Source organism: Oncorhynchus masou, chromosome 30 (assembly GCF_036934945.1).
Source record: "Oncorhynchus masou masou isolate Uvic2021 chromosome 30, UVic_Omas_1.1, whole genome shotgun sequence".
Lineage (NCBI taxonomy): Eukaryota > Metazoa > Chordata > Actinopteri > Salmoniformes > Salmonidae > Oncorhynchus > Oncorhynchus masou.
This window is the reverse complement of record NC_088241.1, coordinates 60,724,798-60,747,814: the sequence shown is the minus strand read 5'-3', so window position 1 is coordinate 60,747,814 and position 23,017 is coordinate 60,724,798. Positions and strand designations below refer to the sequence as shown.

Here is a 23,017-nt window from a genome sequence, read left to right as displayed (position 1 = left end):
AAATCCTGTATACATTATGCAAATTAACCACTTACCTACCGCAGTGACCAGGTCGCAGCCAGAGACATTGCCTTCATCCTCCTTCGTTTTGACGGTGAACATTTCAATTTTTGTTTCTGATTCTTAGCTTTAATACATTACAAGATCAATTGACGTGTCCAAATCGCAACCTGGTGTTGTTTTACTACAGTCGGAAGCAACTTTTTTTAGATATGAAGTGTGTATGAGATGTATACATACGCGTGCCAGTAAATGTGTGTGTGTGTGCTTCGAAGCATGCATGTACTGTAAAACATATACACACATGCACTCATGCATTGTATATGTACATTGTACATATACATTTTATATTAATATATATGTACATATACATTTATAAAGATAAACATATATTCTATAAATCTATATGTACAATTATACATAGTAATGTGTGTGCCTATGTGTATACATATTTATGAATGTCTAGAACGTATGTATGCATACACATGCATAGGCATCAACTTATATAGAATGAGAGGAGAAAGTAGTGATCAAGTCGGTCATGGACATGGAGAGCCCTTCACATTGCCACAGGTGTGAACCCAGTTAGATGGGCTGTTCTTTACACCGAACGGCAGCTTTCAATGTGCAAGTCTATTCTGAGAGCGAGGAGGCAGGAGTGATCCGTTTGTGTCAGGCCTTTATGGAATACGGAAAAATATTTTTATTTGAATAAAGAGGCACATCAGAATACTTTTTTTGGGGGGGGGGTTGTCTAAACTGAATATGCGGGGAAATATGACAGATGATGTACACTTTGTATATGCATAAATTACAGTTACAAGAAACCCAGTGTCACCATCTTCCCTCGACTGTTTTCGTCCAGGTCACATTTAAAAAGCTCAAAGATGGCCCTGCCATAGCTTATTCACCAGTAGGTCAGAGATAAACATTTAAAAACATTCAAGTTGCCAATAATTTAAAAAGGGAAACGAGGGATAAAATCTCAGGGCACGTAATTGATCAGTAAAAACTATCCCAGAGTGACCCAGGCCCTCCCTGTAAAAGGTGCTGTTGGGTTCTATGTCAGGACCCAGACCCTCCATGTAGAAGGTGCTGTTGGGTTCTATGTCAGGACCCAGGCCCTCCCTGTAAAAGGTGCTGTTGGGTTCTATGTCAGGACCCAGGCCCTCCCTGTAAAAGGTGATGTTGGGTTATATGTCAGTAGTGTCTACACAGGAGTCTTTGGAACATGGGGCCAGAGGGCATCAAAGGTGACAGGTCACACAGATGTCCTCATACAGTTACTTTGACAGGTAATCATAGGGCCTATCTCTTGCCATTCACCTATAACATTTCACCCTCTATTGATTTCAGTCACACTTTACTTCAGGGGACTTTTTTTTAAAGCGATCTAGGGGAAACTGTCAGAAGCCCTTGTGCTTGCCCATAAGATTGGTGGCCAGGAGCATGGAGGTCTTGGTGAGATGTAGGTGGGCCATGATCAGGAGGAAGACGACCATGGCTGTGGAACAGTAGATGGCCACCACGCTGCTCTCCTCTGGCAGGAAGCACTTGGCCAACTGGAAGTCCGTGGGAGAGAAGGTGCCCTGGAGAGAGCGGGAGAGAAGTAAACTTTAATTTAAAATGGAATTGACCCCAACCCTGAGACTGAACAAAAATATAAATGTAACATGCAACAATTTCAAAGAAGAGTTACAGTTCATATGAGGAAATGTGACTGGGGAATACAGATAGGCATCTGATAGTCACTTAAACAAAAAGCTAGGGGTGTGGATCAGAAAACCGGTCAGTATCTGGTGTGACCACCATTTGCCTCATGCAGCACGACACATTCCTTTGCATAGAGTTGATCAGGCTGTTGATTGTTGACTGTGAAATTTTTTCCCACTCTACAATGCATGTGCGAATTTGCTGGTTTACTTGGTTTTGGTGTGAACTGGAACGTGCTGTTGTACACGTCAATCCAGAGCATCCCAAACTTGCTCAATGGGTGGCATGCCTGGTGAATATGCAGGCCATGGAAGAATTGGGACATTTTCAGCTTCCAGGAATTGTGTACAGATCCTTGTGACATGGGGGCAGCAGGTAGCCTAGTGGTTGGAGCGTTGGGCCAGTAACCGAAAGGTTGGTGGATCGAATCCCAGAGCAGACAAGGTAAAAATCTGTCATTCTGCACCTGAACAAGGCAGTTAACCCACTGTTCATAGGCTGTCATTGTAAATAAGAATTTGTTCTTAACTGACTTGCCTAGTTTAATAAAGGTTTAAAAAAGAACAATGATGGCAGTGGATGAATGGCACGACAACAGGCATCAGGTTCTCGTCACGGTATCTGTGTATTCAAATATCCATTGATAAAATGCAATTGTGTTCATTGTCAGTAGGTTATTATGCCTGCCTATACCCCCACCGATTAGGATAAATGCTCACTAATAGGGATGCATATGGACAATTTCTGAGATGTTTTATTTCAGCTTATGAAACATGGGACTGTACATGTTGTGTTTATATTTTCATTCAGTGTAGTTAATTAGTTACCAGGATGAAGCTGGGGTTGTTGCGGTTTCTCCAGCTGAAGGAAGGAACGCTGATCTCTGGATGCTTGTTGTCATGGACCACCTTACAGGCACTGTGGGTGTGGCCACTCAGGATAAGACGGGGCTGGAACCACCAAAGTAACTGCAAAGTGGGATCAAAAGAATCCATCATATTTCTGTAATCACATGCATCTAAAGCCGTGTTCACATTGGCCGTTTGAACTGACTCAAATCGTATTTATTTATTTATTTTTCCTGCGGTATGAACAGCCAAAAAAAACACATGGAATCAGATATTTCTAGCCACATTTCAAACCAGCGTCCTAAGTGGTTTGAAGTCATATACACATTTGATTCCTGGCCATGCGACTTGTGTCTGAACGGTCAAATCTGATTTATTTGTCATCAAGTGGTTTTAGACTGTTAGTTGGTATCTTGTTTCTTGCTAGCTACTTGTTTTTAATGGGGGGGTTTATTGAATCTTTAGTCGACTGTTGACGTGATAGCCAAGTAGCTTTTTAATTGTTTAGAAACAAATGAGTGAATGTGCTAGAAAGCTAAACAGCTACCTAGCCAGCTAGCTAGTGGACTGCTGTGACTGGCTAGCTAGTGGACTGCTGTGACTGGCTAGCTAGTGGACTGCTGTGGCTGGCTAGCTAGTGGACTGCTGTGGCTGGCTAGCTAGAGGACTGCTGTTACTGGCTAGCTAGAGGACTGCTGTGACTGGCTAGCTAGTGGACTGCTGTAGCTGGCTAGCTAGTGGACTGCTGTGGCTGGCTAGCTAGTGGACTGCTGTGGCTGGCTAGCTAGTGGACTGCTGTAGCTAGCCAAAAATAACTTGTTTTGAAAGTTGGATCATCTTATCCTTTGAGGCTTTAAAAGTGTTATTACCACTATGATTTTGAACATTCAAAAAAACTGGGAAATGTCCATGACAGGCATTATTGTCACCTTAGCTTGCTACAGAACTGAGTGATAGGAAGCACAAGTACCACCACCAATCAGTCTAAAACACAGCACTCACCCCCCTCATTACTATGACAACTAGTGTAGCCTTGTCATCACATGACTGCTGTCTGAACACACAATTTGGTCACTTGTAACTTGCTGTTTGTACAGTTAGTTGTCCAAAGCAAACTGAACAAACAAAACTGATACGAGCATTAAGGCATGCAGTGTGAACAAGGCTGAAGAAGACCCAACATTTGTTATGGTTTTCAGTCAGAAAGATGCACTCTTCAGAATGAGCCCTAGGGCTGTATCTCAATAGTCTAAAGTGGCTTCTTCTCCTTGTCTCCTTTCCTTCATCTGCACGATCTGAATAAAATAAAACAGGTGCAAGCAAGGAGGGGAGGCCACTTTAGACAATGAGATGCACCCCAGGTGTTAGTTATATGACTGAGTGTGTGTGTGTAAGCTCACCCTTTGAGAAGCCTCCTGGGATAGCACGTCATAGCGCTCATGGAACACCTGGTGTCGCTCTTCAGGAGAGGCGGCGTCCTGCCCAGTGCACTCTGCATCGTTAGGTCGGTACAAAGGGTAGTGCTTCCGACAGAAGGTCAATACACAGTACATAACATACTGTAAGTGAACAATGCTAGGTGTTTTTGTATAATAGGTAGGCTATACACAATATGGATTTCATTTGCAACTAACCAATAACCCCACCCTCCCCCCCAGAACAGCTTCAATTCGTCAGGGCATGGACTCTACATGGTGTTGAAAGCGTTCCACGGGGATGCTGGCTCATGTTGATGCCAATGCTTCCCACAGTTGTATCAAGTTGGCTGGATGTCCTGTGGGTGGTGGACCATTCTTGATACACACATGAAACTGTTGAGCGTAAAACCCAGCAGCATTGCAGTTCTTGACACTAACCGGTGTGGCTGGCACCAACTACCATACCCCATTCAAAAGGCACTTAAATCTTTTGTCCTGCCCATTCACCCTCGGGATGGCACACATACACAATCCATGTCTCAAATTTATTTGAACTCTTATTTTACCAGGTTAGTTGACTGAGAACACATTCTTATTTACAGCAACAACCTGGGGAATAGTTACAGGAGAGAGGCTTTAAAAAAAATCTATCTTCAAGTGACATCAATAAAGGATCATCATTTTCACCTGGTCAGTCTATGTCATGGAAAGAGCAGGTGTTATTAATGTTTTGTACTAAAAATACCTGTGAAATCAACATCACTATTTAAAAAATTATCATCATATTTACTCGACTCATTAGCACGGATAGAGAAGCTTGCTTTGGAACCCTAGTTTACATGTTTGATTGGTCAGATAAGTGCAGGCGTGAGAAATTTCACCAGTGGGGAGAGAGCAAGAGAGAGGGGTACACATTGATGGCGCATGGCTTGATGTGCTGAGCATCATGAGATGATGTGAACTGGAACAGGTTTAGGCTATTATAACTTTACATTCAAAAGTTTGGGGTCACTTAGAAATGTCCTTGTTTTTGAAAGACATGACTATTGTAGCTGGAAACGGCAGATTTTTTATGTAATATCAACATAGGTGTAGAGGCCCACTATCAGCAACCATCACTCCTATGTTCCAATGGCACGTTGTGTTAGCTAATCCAAGTCCTCAACTAGCCTAGCTGCTAGCTAGCTGCATATCAAGTTAGCAGTGTTTTCTTGAGGGCTTGAACACAGCCCGTGACATGGTTAGTCATTGTGGCTGGGACCGGGTTTTGTGGCTGTCTAGATCCCTGCTGTTTGTTGTTTTCAATCTTCCCTGTGACCTGGACCTGAATATTAACTGGTTTTCATCAAGTTGTCCGCTCAATAGGAAGCTTCTTACTGTAACCAGTGCCTACATTCTTGTTCAGATTATTAATCAACCTACTAAGGTGTTTACAAACACTACAGGAACAAGAGCATCTACATGTATCGATGACATTTTTACTAATTCTGTCGAACTTTGTTCTAAAGCTGTATCCGTACCCATTGGATGCAGTGATCACAATATAGTGGCTATATCCAGGAAAGGCAAAGTTCCAAAAGCTGGGCCTAAAATAGTGTATACGAGATCATACAAAATATTTTTCTGTGACTCATGTTCAAAATATTTGTCTGATGCGATTAATGAGGAGCATCCAGACGCTGCACTTGATGAATTTATGAAATTGCTTCTTCCAATTATTGATAAACATGCACCTGTTAAGAAACTGACTGTTAGAACTGTTAAGGCTCCATGGATTGATAACGAATTGAAAAACTGTATGGTTGAAAGAGATGGGGCAAAAGGAGTGGCTAATACGTCTGGCTGCACATCTGACTGGCTGATTTACTGCAAATTGAGAAATTATGTGACTAAACTCAACAAAAAGAAGAAGAAACTGCATTATTAAGCTAAGATCAATGATATAAACTTTGGAGTACTTTATATGAAATTATGGGCAGAAAGGCAAATTCAACTACATCTTTCATCGAATCACAAAACCACTTGATGTTGCCAATTATTTTAATGATTACTTAATTGGCAAAGTGGGCAAACTTAGGCAGGAAATGCCAACAATGAACAGTGAGCCGTATTCATTAAAAAAAACTAATAATGAAAGAAAAGCATTGCAAGTTCTGTAAAGTTATTATGGGAGAGGTGGCAAAATAATTGTTTTCGATCAATAAATTACATATCTCCTGGCATTGACAACTTAGATGGAAAGCTACTGAGGATGGTAGCTGACTCTATAGCCCCTCCTATCTGTCATATCTTTAATCTGAGCCTTGAGGAAAGTCTTTGTCCTCAGGCCTGGGTGGAAGCAAAGTCATTCCGCAACCCAAGAGTGGTAAAGCTGCCTTTACTGGTTCAAACAGCCAACCTATCAGCTCTTAGCAAACTGTTGGAAGAAATTGTGTATGACCAAATACAATGCTATTTCTCTGTAATCAAATTCACAACAGACGTTCAGCATGCTTATAGAGAAGGGCACTCAACATGTACTGCACTGACATAAATGACTGATGATTGGTTGAAAGAAATTGATAAGAAGATTGTGGGAGCTGTACTGTTAGATTTCAGTGCAGCCTTTGATATTATTGACCATAACCTGTTGTTGAAAAAACATATGTGTTATGGCTTTTCAACTTCTGCCATATCGTGGATTCAGAGCTATCTATCTAATATAACTCAAATGGTTTTCTTTAATGGAAGCTTCTCTAATGTAAAAAATGTAAAGTGTGGTGTACCGCAGGGCAGCTCTCTAGGCCCTCTTTTCTATTTTTACCATTGACCTGCCACTGGCATTAAACAAAGAATTTGTGTCCATGTATGCTGATGATTCATCCATATACACATCAGCAACCACAGCTAATGAAGTCACAGAAACACTTAAAGAGTTGCAACCTGTTTTGGAATGGGTGGCCAGTAATAAACTGGTCCTGAACATCTCTAAAACTAGAGCATTGTATTTGGTACAAATCATTCAATAAGTTCTAGATCTCAGCTGAATCTGATAATGAATGGTGTGGCTGTTGAACAAGTTGGGGAGAGTAAATTACTTGGCGTTACCTTCGATTGTAAACTGTCATGGTCAAAACATATAGATTCAATGGTTGTAAAGATGAGGAGAGGTCTGTTTGTAATCAAGAGATGCTCTGCTTCTTTGACACCACACTCCAAAAAGCAAGCCCTCCAGGCTCTAGTTTTGTCCAATCTTGATTATTGTCGAATTGTGTGGTCCAGTGCTGCAACAAAAGACCTAGTTAAGTTGCAGCTGACCCAGAACAGAGTGGCACGTCTTGCTCTTTATAGTAATCAGAGGGCTAATATAAATACTATGCCAGTCTCTCTTGGCTAAGAGTTGAGGGGAGACTGACTGCATCACTTCTTTTTATAATAAACATTGTGTTGAAAATCCCAAATTGTTTGCATAGTCAACTTACTCATAACTCTGATACACACACCCCACCAGACATGCAGTCCCCAAATCCAGAACAAATTCAAGAAAGTGTACAGTATTATATAGTCCTTATTGCATGGAACTTCCTTCCATCTCATATTGCTCAAATGAACAGCAAACCTGGTTTAAAAAAAACAACAGATAAATCAACACCTCACAACGTCTCTCCCCTATTTGACCTAGATAGTGTGTGAATGCATTGATATGTAGGCTACGTGTGACTTTAAAAAGACTTGTATGTAGTTCTGTCCTTGAGCTGTTCTTGTCTATTAATGTTCTGTATTATGTCATGTTTTGTGTGGACCACAGGAAGAGTAGCTGCTGCTTTTGCAACAGCTAATGGGGATCCTAATAAAATACAAAAGCTATGATCCCTTACTTGTTAAATCCACTTCAATCAGTGTAGATTTATTTTACCTTTATTTAACAAGGCAAGTCAGTTAACAACAAATTCTTATTTTCAATGACGGCCTAGGAACAGTGGGTTAACTGCCTGTTCAGGGGCAGAATGACAGATTTGTACCTTGTCACAGCTCAGGGGTTTGAACTTGTAACCTTCTGGTTACTAGTCCAACACTCTAACCACTAGGCTACCCTGCCACCCCTAGATGAAGGAGAGGAGACAGTTTAAACAAGGCTTTTTTAAGCCTTGAAACAATTAATAAATGGACTGTGTATGTGTGCCATTCAGAGGGTGAATAGGCAAGACAAAATATGTAAGTGCCTTTGACTGGGGTATGGTAGTAGGTGCCAAGCGCACCCGTTTGTGTGTGTAAAGAACTGCAACACTGCTCGCTTCAACCCTCAACAGTTTCTTGTGTGTATCAAGAATGCTCCACTACCCTAAGGACATCCAGCCAACTTGACACAACTATTGGAAGCATTGGAGTCAACATTGGCCAGCATCCCTGTTGGATGCTTTCAACACCTTGTAGTCCATGCCCACAAGAAATTGAACTCAATATTAGGACGGTGTTCCTATATTTTGTACACTCAGTGTACAATGACACCACAAGGACCTATAATTAACTAAAGTAGTCTCAGTCACATCGCAAGCACGCACACACACACTAAACTGTACCTGCAGGATGATAGGTGATGAGCGGGGAAACTTCTGCATGTCCTCCTGACAGTATGTTCTCATGCTGCTTGACCGGTGGCTCTGTGAAATCCACAATACCATTACAATCTACCTTCACATTAGCAATGGGAGTAACATAATGTTGACAATGTGTAGGGACAATCCTTCCTCTTTCGTGACAACATAATGCTTACCACGTTTCAAAAAGACATTTCTGGGGATGTTACTGAATAAAGTCTGGGATTAACTCAAAACATTTGACCTACATATTGTTGGCGCTGAGTAACATGCAAAAGCCATATGGTGACTCTTGATTGCACTCGGGAGAGAAATACTTATTTTTTTGTCAATGCTCAAATCTCTTGCTTCTTTCCAAATCCCAATAACCCCCATTTTGTTTGTGTGTTTGTGTGGCATTGTTGAGGATGATGGTTGCAATTAAGATCACCAGCACTGAACAGTTGAGAGCCTGAGAGAGGCTGTACAGCTCGTTTTCCACATGCTCGCAGATGGGGCAGCGGTCTCCATGCATGGCCATACTGTTCACCAGTACAAAACTTTGTGGGAACACACACACACACACATTAATGATGGTACAAGGATTGGAGCTAAGCTACACATCAACGTGACTAACCACAAACAACACATTGTTAAACTGTTTACATGCATAATTTTGAGACAAGGTTAGATGACGCTATTTACAGTAAAGTGACCTACTTGACTCCCTTGTTGGTTACGATCCGGGCAGAGGTGACATTGAACACCCTCTCGAAGCGTTCAAGCTTGTACCAGCTCATTCTGTTCAAAGATTTAAAAATAATAATAATAATGTTATGTCAAGAGAAAGTGAGCACAACCACAGGGCTAGGGCCTACTAACGCACACCAACTACAGACAACATAACTCCCTATTGTTAGCGGAACTAGTTGAGAATAGAGAGAACAATGTTGTTGACATGTTCTTGGTCGCGTCCTTTTAACAGTGAGACTTCTGAACTTAACTTACTCATGATGGAAGCCGATGTCATGGTTACCAATGAGGGCTATAAGCTCCACGTCTCTGGGATGTCGGAAGATTTGCGTAAAGCGGCGGACATCGTCCTCCCAGTCCTGAAGAACACAAGGTGCAAATTCAGATGGTCCCAGAGGAACAGTTTGAGCTGGGGTATCAACATCTGCCTCAACCCCTCCTAGCACTAGACACAGTAGGGTGTTACAGTAGGGTGTGTACTACTGTTATTTCATTCCTCCCTCAGTTACATTTAGGTTACATCATACCATTACCTCATAATAAATGTAATGAACTCCCAAACACCTACTCCCATTCACTGTCTGTGTTTCTACTAAAGCACAACTGGTGGAGGTTAGTCACAACTCAAGGACAATCAAATCAAGGTAAAAATGAAATTGGAACGGCCAATGCTCAAATCCACGCACACACAAACATCCCCTTGTGTGCCAACAGATGATGTTATTATCACATATCCCGAGTAGTCTAGCTGTTGGCGGTGTGTGTGGTCTATCATTTCTGATAACCGACAGTGTCCATCAACTAACCTTTGGGGAACTCCATTTCCCCTCGTCGAATATGTCTCCCAAAATGAAGACCACCTCTGGCTGTAGGACCCCCAGCGCTGTCTGGAAAGCTCTCTCCATCTGCCATTCTCTATCAGGGAGGAATGTACAGTACATTATGATTAGGGCAGGGAGTTTTCCTGACCATGTGGAAAGACCACTAGGAAAAACTCTGGGACCTGACTATAGTGATAGCCTATTACAGTCCAGAGTTGTCCTGATGAGGCCTCATAAGAAAATACTCCTGGCCCTGATGATAATCTGTTGATCATGACTACCCAACTCTACCAAGATATAACCACCTTTGATTGAAAGTGTTATTGTCCATCATGCTATATAATGTATTTAATAAATCCTGGTATCATCCTCCCAATGAAAAACACTATTGAGACTGACCACTAGAACTCATTTTGTGACCCATGTGAACATGAAGCATTGCGGTCAAAGATGTGATCCGGTTTTGTGCCCGAGCTGGTGAAGTTGGATGCCATGGTGATTTCATATTATCTGATATTAATTTCGAGCCATCTAAGAGGATTAATTCTATTCCTGTCCTAAAAAAAAGCTCCCACTTTCCATGATTTGTGGACGTGTTTGGAGGGACTTGTACTGTCTGTTTCTGTTCATTGTTTTCAGATTTTATTTTTTTGTACATCTGATATGAGATGTAAATTACAGTTTTGACCAAAGAGAGGTTTGAAATGCACACATTCAACAAATGACAGTCCTACAGGGATGTAAAACACACAAAAATAAACTATTTTTTTATTAATATGATAAATTATCAAATACGCACAAGTAATGAAATTGGAATAGGAGTTTAAAGCCTACCTTCGCAGTTTGTCGAACCAGTGTCCCTTTATTGCGCCAAGGAGGTGGGTATCCGACAGAAACAAAACGCGAAGCGGGGGGACTCCCTTGCCGCTGTCTCTATTCAACTTCGGCCACGAACAACGCAAAATTGCAGGGTAATATATCAAATATTCACAGAAGATAAACACGCAAATGACAGATAAGAACAGAGTGAAAGTAAGGCCCCATTTACATTTGCAACTCAGTCCGTACATGTCTAAAAACGAAATGGCAATCTGTTCCAGTCACTGCTGGACAAGGCGAACTAAATCCTGCTAAATCATTGAAAATAACTTGCCCTAGATAAACGTAACGGCTTAAGAATTGTACAGAGGACCCATGCCCTCCCTAAAAAAATACGCATATTCGTCTGTATCAATAGTTTTTGGTCCGTTTAGGATTGTCATGCGACAGAAATCTCCCAAATATGACTCGCGTGGGATGTCTAGTGAAGAGAATGCGGAGGCTGAATAGTTGTTGGTAGCAAAGTACTTTGTATATATCAATATTTGACTGCAATTATTGATTAATTTGGCTACAAAGTCCTCAAAACTAGTTTATGGCATTAAGCGCGATGCAGTTTGAGCATATGAAAGAAAGAGAGATAGAGTGTGTGTGTGTGTGTGTGTGTGTGTGTGTGTGTGTGCTGGAGTGCGTTCAGTTCGCGTTAACGTTTACACTGAACCACACGTTTCCACAAAACGGTCCTCAAGAAAACGGTGCGGACCTTTCTTCGAAAGCCTTTGAGGTAGTATACTTTTGCGCCCGTTTGGTGTGTGTGTGTGGCCTGGTAAACATAGGTGTGACCATCTGAAATCGCAAAACTCGTGCAGCACACCATATGATAACTGCACTCTGATCCACCATAATTTCAACGTTTTTCAACTGGTCGTTCAATACAGTAGGTCTACCGTTTTCGTTGAATTCAACGTTGCACACCGTTCTGTCGTACTGAACGCAACCCCGTTTGACTTGTTAAACTACTGGGCAGGACGAACCACAATATTCATCAGAGATGGATCAGATTCGTAATTATACAAGCCTGAATGGTAATGTATGTGTCACTTTTTCACGTGCATTTTAATTGACTTGTGACTAGCTACATTGTTTTGATGGTAACAGTATAAAGTTTGTATTTGTCAACCATCCACACATCTAAATTCGAATATCTATCCGCGTGATGAAATGTACTGAACGGGTAACTAAATCCAGTTGAATTCAATCTGTTTTTGAGAGTACTCATTTTGATACATATTTACCCATTGTAGAAGTGCTCAGAAAGTGACTTTTTTTGGTGATAAAGGTGCTCAAAGTTGACCCGTTTTGCATTCCTCACTCTACAATTAGACGTCCACGTCTTCATCACTGGAAAATATAAAAGGTTCAGATTGATATCATTTAAAAGCTTACAAACAGGCTTGTGACATTAATTTAGAATTGAAGATTATAATTTATTTTGTATTATTATGTCATGTTTAACCTTTCACATCGACCTTTAACGACACTAAGGTAACCTGCCTACATGACTACCAACCTGTAGCACTCATGTCTGTAGCCATGAAGTGCTTGAATAGCTGGTCATGTCTCACATCAACACCATTATTCCTGAAACCCTAGACCCACTCCAATTTGCATACCGCTTGAACAGATCCACAGATGATGCAACCTCTTTTGTACTCCACACTGCCCTTTCACACCTGGACAAAAGGAACACCTATTTGAGAATGCTATTCATTGACTACAGCACAGCGTTCAACACCACAGTGCCCTCAAAGCTCATCACTAAGCTAAGGACCCTGGGACTAAACACCTCCCTCTGCAACTGGATCCTGGACTTCCTGACGGGCCGCCCCCCCAGGTGGTAAGGGTTGGTAACAACACATCCGTCACGCTGATCCTCGACACGGGGGTCCCTTGGGGGTGCATGCTCAGTCCCCTCGTGTACTCCCTGGTCACTCATGAGTGCACGGCCATCCACGACTCCAACACCATCATTAAGTTTGCCGACAACACAACCTGATCACTGACAACGACGAGACAGGCTATAGGGAGGAGGTCAGAGACCTGGCCATGTGGTACCAGGACAACAACCTCTCCATCAATGTGATCAAGACAAAGGAGATGATTGTGGACTACAGGAAAAGGAGGACCGAGCACACCCCCATTCTCATCGACAGGGCTGTAATGGAGCAGGTTGAGAACTTCAAGTTCCTTGGTGTCCACATCACCAACAAACTGACATGGTCCAAGCACACCACAACAGTCGTGAAGAGGGCACGATAAAACCTATTCCCCCTCAGAAGACTGAACAAATTTGCCATGGGTCCTCAGATCCTCAAAAGGTTCTACAGCTGCACCATTGAGAGCATCCTGACGGGTTGCATCACTGCCTGGTATGGCAACTGCTTGGCCACTGACCGCAAGGCACTACAGAGGGTAGTGCGTACGGCCCAGTACATCACCGTGGCTAAACTTTCAGCCATCTAGGACCTCTATACCAGGCGGTGTCAGAGGAAGGCCTTAAAAATTGTCAAAGACCCCAGTCATCCTAGTCATAGTCTGTTCTCTCTGCTACCGCACGGCAAGCGGTACCGGAGCGCCAAGTCTAGGTCCAAGAGGCTTCTAAACAGCTTCTACCCCCAAGGCATAAGACTCCTGAACATCTAATCAAATGGCTACCCGGACTATTTGCATTGACCCACCCACCCCCCCTTTTACGCTGCTGCTATTCTGTGTTATTATATATGCATAGTCACTTTCATAACTCTCCCTACATGTACATATTACCTCAAGTACCTCAACTAACCGGTGCCCCCTCACACTGACTCTCTACCGGTACCCCCTTTTTTATAATAGCCTCACTATTGTTATTTTACTGATGCTCTTTAATTATTTGTTACTTTTATATCTTATTTTTTAGGTATTTTTCTTAACCGCGTTGTTGGTTAAGGGCTTGTGAGTAAGCATTTCACTGTTGTATTGGCGCATGTGACAAATACAATTTGATTTGATCTAAAAACTCATAAACTCAGATTCTTTTCATACTCGCATACTTTGTTGCTTAGACACTATTTTACATCATGTATATGCGTTGTGCCCGCCATCGGTTAAAACACAACACATTATTGAATACAAGGTGGGTGCAAAAAAATTATTAAATTGTAATGTTAACTTTCAAAATGGTACCACAAAGATGGTTGGAAGGCCACACATCATAGAAGGTTGACTTGAATGGGAATATCTGTTTTAAATTATAATGTCAATCCTCTATATGAAACCTATTGAAATCATAGAAATATAGATCATAGAACAGACATAACAATTTAAGTTGATATTCGATGGTGGGTGGACCAGCAGTCTTCTTTGTGGTACTAATTAGAAGTAAAAATGTCAATTCAATAAAAATGTTAATGGTGTAGCAGCTAAATTGTAGTGGTCTGAAGAGATAAGTCCATTCTATGAATTATATTTCTATGATTGAAATTACACCCACCCTGTATTCAAAAGTATGTTGTGTCAACTGATGGCAGACACAACACAAAAACCTCAGATGTAAAGTAAGGTCTAAGCCAAAGGTAAAATTGTGGTGTAGATATCGGGGTGGATGAACAGTAGATGCAGAGTCCTCCCTCGCACATTTCTTTTACATTTTAAAACATATTTCATGCAATTCCACACAGTCTGACATTACTTATTATACTCATGAGGGGTATATGAAGGGTAATTTTGAAAGCACAGTATAAGTGGAAGGAAAAATTGTAATATATTTTTTGGGAAAACATATTTTTGGAAATTAGCTAACTTCCTGCATTTCAACACAACACACAAGAGAAAAATGTGCAGTTTTATAATGCTATTTTACACATTTAGTCATAACATTTAGCAGATTTAAAGCTAATTTCCTGCTATTCTTCACATTTTGCCATGAGGATGAGAGAAAATGTTGCAGTTTTAAAGTAACGGTCCAGTGAAAATCTGACTTTTAAAAGTTTGTATTCTATTAACTGATACCAAATGATGCTGTTGACACATCCTATACTCGTATTTGTGGCAAAAGCAAACATTTTAGGGGACAAAACGGTATGGGTAACTGCATACCTGGAGTGTGTCTGAAAGTGGGCGTTGTAAAAGAGGTGGGTGGATCAACAGAGATAGGTGTAACATCAGTGTGTGGATCCACAGAGATAGGTGTAACATCAGTGTGTGGATCCACAGTGATAGGTGTAACATCAGTGTGTGGATCAACAGCGATAGGTGTAACATCAGTGGGTGGATCAACAGCGATAGGTGTAACATCAGTGGGTGGATCCACAGCGATAGGTGTAACATCAGTGAGTGGATCAACAGCGATAGGTGTAACAACAGTGGGTGGATCAACAGCGATAGGTGTAACAACAGTGGGTGGATCAACAGCGATAGGTGTAACAACAGTGGGTGGATCAACAGCGATAGGTGTAACAACAGTGGGTGGATCAACAGCAATGGGTGTAACATCAGTGGGTGGATCAACAGCGATGGCTGCAACATCAGTGCTCCATTATTGGTTAGACTGTCCATAGCCAGGTGTACGGTGGGTCAGCTTAATGTTTACATAGCAGATTAAGATAACTAACGTAGCAGGTTAGGATAATTATCGTGGCAGGTTAGGAGAATGGGGTTAAGGTTAGGAAAAGGGTTAGGATTAGGTGGCTTAGCTAAAATGCTACAGTTGTCAACAATCAACTCTTCGAGTAGTCCAATCAGCCACACAAAACGGTCTTGAGTGGATACAAATCTGCCCAATAGGCCTGCTGTGTCCCTCGGGCACTGCATCACAGTGCTTGAGGCGTCACTACACACCCGGGTTCGATCCCAGGCTGTGTCACAGCTAGCCGTGACATCCATGAGGCGGCACACAATTGGCCCAGCGTTGTCCGTGTTAGGGGAGGGTTTGGCCGGCCAGGATTTCCTTGTCCCATCGCACTCTAGCGACTCCTTGTGGCGTGCCTGCAAGCTGACTTCGGTTGCCAGCTGGACAGTGCTTCCTCCTACACATTGGTGCGGCTGGCTTCCAGGTTAAGCGAGCAGTGTATCAAGAAGCAGTGCGGCTTGGCAGGGTCGTTTTCGGAGGACGTATGGCTCTCTCACTTAGCTGATTGGCTTTCCATACACCCACTTCTGTTGATCCTCACACCTTTTTCAGATACACTCCATGTATGCATGCAGTTACCCATGACAAAAAAACAACTGAAAAACACTTAGAAAACACCACCTCAAACTTGTATTTTTGTTTCAAAAATGCTTTTTATTGCCTCATAGAGGATGATGTCATCCTCCTAAGGAGGATGTGCTGGCCAATCAGCAGTCTACTCGTGTGAATATTTTTATGACAGGTGTAAGACCACAACATTCCAACACTGCTTTTTAACATACCCTTAAAAATATATATATTTACATTTCTGACACACTTAGTGACGTAGCAAGATTTCATTATTTATGTTTTCGGAAATCCAAGTTGTTAGAGATTGTGTAGGCCTATTATTTGTACGTTATTTAATGTAATTTCATTTTGGAAATGCCAAGACCATGGGTCGTATTATGTCATCTCCAGCACAAACCCACCTGTATCGTCTCAGATCCAGTGAAACCAGTTATGCACTGGGTGCACAATGGGAGGATCAGTCGATTGAGGCTCACCACCTCAAAAGTATCCGGTAGAATGCAATTTCAATAGAGTTAACCCAGCTACATGTGTTTTCACCTAATTCTAACTCTAGGGGGAATATCTAGCCTATCATGTCTGATATCACTCTCTAAATATCTCTCTCTTTCTTTACCACACACTTGTAATGGTCCAGTCCTTTCTTAAATCTTTATTACTAGCCAGCCATATATTTTAACTTATTTATTTATTTCACCATTATTTAACCTTGTAAGCCAGTTGAAAACAAGTTCTCATTTACAACTGCGACCTGGCCAAGATAAAGCAAAGCAGTGTGACACAAACAACAACACTGAGTTACACATGGAATAAACGTACAGTCAATAACACAATAGAAAAGTCTATATACAATGGGTGCAAATGAAGTAAGATTAGGTCATAGTGGCGAAATAATTCAAATTTAGCAATTAAACACTGGAGTGATAGATGTGCAGAAGAGGAATGTGCAAATAGAGATACTGGGGTGAAAAGGAGCAAAAAAACAAAAAAAACAATATGGGGATGAGGTAGTTGGGTGGGCTATTTACAGGTGGGCTATGTACAGGTGCAATGATCTGTAAACTGCTCTGACAGCTGATGCTTAAAGTTAGTGAGGGAGTTATGAGTCTCCAGCTTCAGTGATGTTTGCAAGTCGTTCCAGTCATTGGCAGCAGAGAACTGGAAGGAAAGCCGGCCAAAGGAGGAGTTGGCTTTGGGGGTGACCAGTGAAATATACCTGCTGGAGTGTGTGCTACGGGTGGGTGCTGCTATGGTGACCAGTGAGCTGAGATAAGGCAGGGCTTTACCTAGCAAAGACTTATAGATGACCTGGAGCCAGTGAGTTTGGCGACGAATATGAAGCGAGGGCCAGCCAACGAGAGCGTACAGGTCGCAGTGGTGGGTAGTATATGGGGCTTTGGTGACAAAACAGATGGCACTGTGATAGACTGCATCCAATTTGCTGAGTAGAGTGTTTGAGGCTATTTTGTAAATGACATCACCGAAGTCAAGGATCAGTAGGATAGTCAGTTTTACGAGGGTATGTTTGGCATGATGAGTGAAGGATGCTTTGTTGCGAAATAGGAAGCCAATTCTGGATTTAATTTTGGATTGGAGACACTTAATATGAGTCTGGAAGGAGAGTTTACAGTCTAACCATACACCTAGGTATTTGTAGTTGTCCACATATTCTAAGTCAGAACCGCCCAGGGTAGTGAGGCTAGACGGGCGGGCAGGTGCGGGCAGAAATCTGTTGAAGAGCATGCATTTAGTTGTACTTGCATTTAAGAGCAGTTGGAAGCTACGGAAGGAGAGTTGTATGGCATTGAAGCTTGCCTGGAGGGTTGTTAACACAGTGTCCAAAGAAGGGCCAGAAGTATACAGAATGGAGTCGTCTGCGTAGAGGTGGATCAGAGAATCACCAGCAGCAAGACTGACATCATTGACATATACAGAGAAAAGAGTCAGCCAGAGAATTGAACCCTGTGGCACCCCCATAGAGACTGCCAGAGGTCCGGACAGCAGGCCCTCCGATTTTACACACTGAACTCTGCCCCACAGTCATTTGAGAAACCAAGGCTGTTGAGTCTGCCGATAAGAATGCAGTGATTGACAGAGTCGCATGCCTTGGCCAGGTTGATGAATACGGCTGGACAGTATTGTCTTTTATTGATGGCAGTTATGATATCGTTTAGGACCTTGAGTGTGGCTGAGGTGCACCCATGAACAGCTCGGAAACCTGATTGCATAGCGGAGAAGGTACGGTGGGAAATGGTCGGTTTGTTAACTTGGCTTTCGAAGACCTTAGAAAGGCAGGGTAGAATAGATATAGGTCTGTCACAGTTTGGGTCTCGGTGTCTTCCCCTTTGAAGAAGGAGATGACCAAGGCAGCTTTCCAATCTTTGGGGATCTCAGCCGATATGAAAGAGAGGTTGAACAGGCTAGTAATAGGGGTTGCAACAATTGCAGCGGATAATTTTAGAAAGAGAGGGTCCAGATTGTCTAGCCCAGCTGATTTGTCTGGGTCCAGATTATGCAGCTCTTTCAGAACATCGGCTATCTGGATTTGGGTAAAGGAGAAATGGGGGAGACTTGGACAAGTTGCTGTGGGGGGGTGCAGAGCTGTTGACCAGGGTAGGGTAGCCAGGTGGAAAGCATGGCCAGCCATAGAAAAATTTAAATTCTCGATTATCGTAGATTTATTGGTGGTGACAGTATTTCCTAGCCTCAGTGCAGTGGGCAGCTGGGAGGAGGTGCTCTTATTCTCCATGGACTTTACAGTGTCCCAGAACTTTTTGGAATTTGTGCTACAGGATGATTAGGATTATGGAGAGAATAGTTTACAAGGGAGCTCTTTGAGAGACTTCACTTTGATCTTCAAGCATAGATTTAATGCAGTCTACATTTCGACACATTCGTGGTCGTGGATACAATTTTATCCATCGGGGATGGTGGTGACAGCACGCCAGACGATATCACGTGGTGCAGTGTTAATTCTACTCGCAGCGGCATTTTTCTCTCATCGTCACTGGATACGAATGCGTCTGCAGTCGTTGTCTGTGTTTACTTGCAAGACGTTTCATTCTACGTGCGTACGTTCTACGTGCCCAATGCCGTTTGTTATGCTATCTGATTGAGTAAAATACCATCTTGTTTATTCAAGAGTTTTCCTCAACAAATATTATTTACTGGATTTATTTATAGGCTACAGGTTGACAATGGCGACCAAATAAGATGGAGTTGCTTTCGTCTAGTTCCAGGTTCCAGATGAGTCTTGTCTCATCAACGTCTAGCAGTGGCTAGAGAGTCGTTTTGAGACTATCAACGTCATTCCAATCCGAAATAGAATCGTACATATCAAAGTCCACTCAATAGCAAGGCAGTAGCCGTCTGCAGCACCGAGGTGGACAGTGGACACCGGGGTAATGGGACCGTACCAGAGAACTACACCTCACCAAAGCCATATAATAGGTTCTAATATGCTGTCTCTTGGATGCCTGGCTCCTCGTTGTAAACTTACAACCTCGGACAGTGACAAGTGCTGGCGGGAATGCATGGATGTTGCTGTAGAAGTTGCATGTAAGAGCTGGTAAGGTAAGTCAAGTGTGACGTCCATCAATTCCACGTGGCCCTAAAACCAAGTATTTGTGGTAACCTACTCTAGTTGTAAATGTACATATGTAATTACAGTGAGTATAGTTACACATTGTTACATATGACTCCTAGCTGTGATACCTCTTTTAAAAAATGGGGACCAGTAAAGCTCGTTGCATAGATTACAATCTTCAAAATAGGCCTATTAAAAAATATTGATACCTTAGAAACCAGGATGACCTCCTAATAACACACATGGAAAGCCCATGGATCAATGGCACAGACAGTCTTTCCTGATCCCCAGTCATGAATATTGGTGGCCTTGTGTTTTATCCTCCAGGTGTGTGCTATGTCACTTGGTCCCGCCCCCTCCAGGTGTGTGCTATGTCACTTGGTCCCGCCCCTCCAGGTTGTGCAGGAGGCAGTGAAACACGAGAAGAACGTGAGTACCAAGAGCACACCAATCTACCTGGTAACGGAGGCCGACCAGTAGGTGGAGGGCCTTATCTCCACCCTCAGGGACAAGTTCCTCTCGCACAGGTACGCAATGGTATCATCCAGTGGTATCTCCTCAACACAGGAGTGGTTACATTTTGGCCCCCAGCTATCCTCAGCCCTATGCCACAGGTGTCAAACTCATTCCACGGAGGGCCAACTGTCTGCAGGTTTTCACTCCTCCCTTGTACTTACCTGATGAATTAAGGTCACTAATTAGTAAGGAACTCCTCTCACTTGGTTGTCAGGGCTTAATTAAAAGGAAAAAAATAACCTGCAGACATTATGCCAGTGTTTCCCAACTCTGGCCTGTGTACCCCAAGGGGTTCATGTTTTGTTTAGGGCAAAAACCAAAACGTGCACTAGCTGGGGTCCCATGGACAGAGCATAGGAAACCCTGCACTAGGCCTTCCATGTAATGAGGTTGACACCTCTGCGCTAGGCCCTCTGTGTTTACATATCTAAAAGAGCTCTTTAGGGATCTCATCATGACACTGCCGAGTGTTAAGGAATGGTCCACGCAAGGCACTCACACACTGTATGTTGTGAACTTGTGACAGGTTCATTGGAGAGGAGTCGTCTACAGCCGGGGAGAAATGCATCCTCACAGACAGCCCCTCCTGGAACATAGACCCTATCGATGGCACCTGTCACTTTGTTCACAGGTACAATGACAGTTTCCAACAGCAATATCTACAACAGCCATTTCCTCAGATTATGGATTTGGAACTATACATGTTGAAATAAAGATGATACTACAACACATCTAATAAAGCAAGTAGTTATACTCTGTCATTGATGGAATAGTATCACCAAATATTTAGGCTATTGATTATGTACTTGATTTTCTCAGTTTCTACATGGTTGCAGTTAGCATTGGTTTCACTGTGAAGAAAGAGGTAAGCATGAGAAGTATGGAGGAACAGAATTTACCAAGTAAAAAAATTATTATAATTAAAAGGTTATTCATTTGTATTCTAATGTAGTTTGAGTTTGGAGTGATCTACCATTGCTTCGATGGAATGTTATACACAGCAAGAAAAGGCCAAAGGGGCATTTTGCATTGGTGTAAGGATCAACGTTTCAAAGGAAAAAGGTAAGTCAACTTCTTACCGCTTTGTGTGATGCACCCACATCTTCATAGTGGATTGTAATGCCATATGGTAAACCAGGGGGTTGACAAGCCTGTTATTGTAATGCCATATGTTAAACCAGGGGTTGGCAAGCCTGTTATTGGAATGCCATATGTTAAACCAGGGGTTGGCAAGCCTGTTATTGGAATGCCATATGTTAAACCAGGGGGTTGGCAAGCCTGTTATTGTAATGCCATATGTTAAACCAGGGGTTGGCATGTTATTGTAATGCATATGTTAAACCAGGGGTTGGCAAGCCTGTGGAATGACAAGTTAAACCTTGGCAAGCCTGTTATTGTAATGCCATATGTTAAACCAGGGGTTGGCAAGCCTGTTATTGTAATGCCATATGTTAAACCAGGGGGTTGACAAGCCTGTTATTGTAATGCCATATGTTAAACCAGGGGTTGGCAAGCCTGTTATTGGAATGCCATATGTTAAACCAGGGGGTTGGCAAGCCTGTTATTGTAATGCCATATGTTAAACCAGGGGGTTGGCAAGCCTGTTATTGTAATGCCATATGTTAAACCAGGGGGTTGGCAAGCCTGTTATTGTAATGCCATATTGGCCATATGTTAAACCAGGGGTTGCAAGCCTGTTATTGGAATGCCCTGTTATAAAACCAGGGGGCCATTGTTAAACAAGCCTGTTATTGTAATGCCATATGTTAAACCAGGGGCCATTGTTAAACAAGCCTGTTATTGTTAAACCAGGGGTTGGCAATGCCATATGTTAAACCAGGGGGTTGGCAAGCCTGTTATTGGAATGCCATATGTTAAACCAGGGGGTTGACAAGCCTGTTATTGTAATGCCATATGTTAAACCAGGGGTTGGCAAGCCTGTTATTGTAATGCCATATGTTAAACCAGGGGTATGTTAAACCAGGGTTGGCAAGCCTGTTATTGTAATGCCTATGTTAAACCAGGGGGTTGACAATGTTATTGGAATGCCATATGTTAAACCAGGGGTTGACAAGCCTGTTAAATGCCATATGTTAAACCAGGGGGTTGACAAGCCTGTTAAATGCCATATGTTAAACCAGCCTGTTATTGGAATGCCATATGGGGGTTGGCAAGCCTGTTATTGTAATGCCATATGTTAAACCAGGGGTTGGAATGCCATATGTTAAACCAAATGCCATATGTTATTGGAATGCCATATGTTAAACCAGGGGTTGACAAGCCTGTTATTGTAATGCCATATGTTAAACCAGGGGCCATATTTAAACCAGACAAGCCTGTTATTGTAATGCCATGTTAAACCAGGGGTTGACAATGTTAAACCAGGGTTGGTTGACAAGCCTGTTATTGTAATGCCATATGTTAAACCAGGGGGTTGACAAGCCTGTTATTGTAATGCCATATGTTAAACCAGGGGTTGGCAAGCCTGTTATTGTAATGCCATATGTTAAACCAGGGGGTTGACAAGCCTGTTATTGTAATGCCATATGTTAAACCAGGGGTTGGCAAGCCTGTTATTGTAATGCCATATGTTAAACCAGGGGTTGGCAAGCCTGTTATTGTAATGCCATATGTTAAACCAGGGGTTGGAATGCTTGTAATGCCATATGTTAAACCCTGTTATTGGAATGACATATGTTAAACTTGGGGGTTGGCAAGCCTGTTATTGTAATGCCATATGTTAAACCAGGG

The 23,017-nt window shown here is 42.4% G+C and overlaps 1 protein-coding gene across 4 annotated transcripts; it reads right to left on the bottom strand.

Moving 5' to 3' along the window:
- Nucleotides 1-679: 679 nt before the first annotated feature.
- On the bottom strand, nucleotides 680-12,688 carry LOC135522900 (metallophosphoesterase 1-like). 4 transcript variants are annotated; one of them, XM_064949590.1, is made up of 10 exons: nucleotides 12,602-12,688; nucleotides 12,224-12,329; nucleotides 10,095-10,203; nucleotides 9,544-9,647; nucleotides 9,256-9,336; nucleotides 8,987-9,095; nucleotides 8,539-8,619; nucleotides 3,962-4,120; nucleotides 2,541-2,681; nucleotides 680-1,589 (listed from the first exon to the last, which is right to left on the bottom strand). In XM_064949590.1, exons 2-10 carry the CDS (start codon nucleotides 12,325-12,327, stop codon nucleotides 1,407-1,409), a joined length of 1,071 nt encoding a protein of 356 aa, XP_064805662.1. In that variant the 5' UTR covers nucleotides 12,328-12,329; nucleotides 12,602-12,688; the 3' UTR covers nucleotides 680-1,406. The 4 variants fall into 4 exon arrangements, with proteins under 4 accessions (XP_064805662.1, XP_064805661.1, XP_064805658.1 ...); XM_064949589.1 differs by lacking the exon at nucleotides 12,602-12,688 and adding an exon at nucleotides 12,499-12,538; XM_064949586.1 differs by lacking the exons at nucleotides 12,224-12,329; nucleotides 12,602-12,688 and adding an exon at nucleotides 10,944-11,614.
- Nucleotides 12,689-23,017: the final 10,329 nt, after the last annotated feature.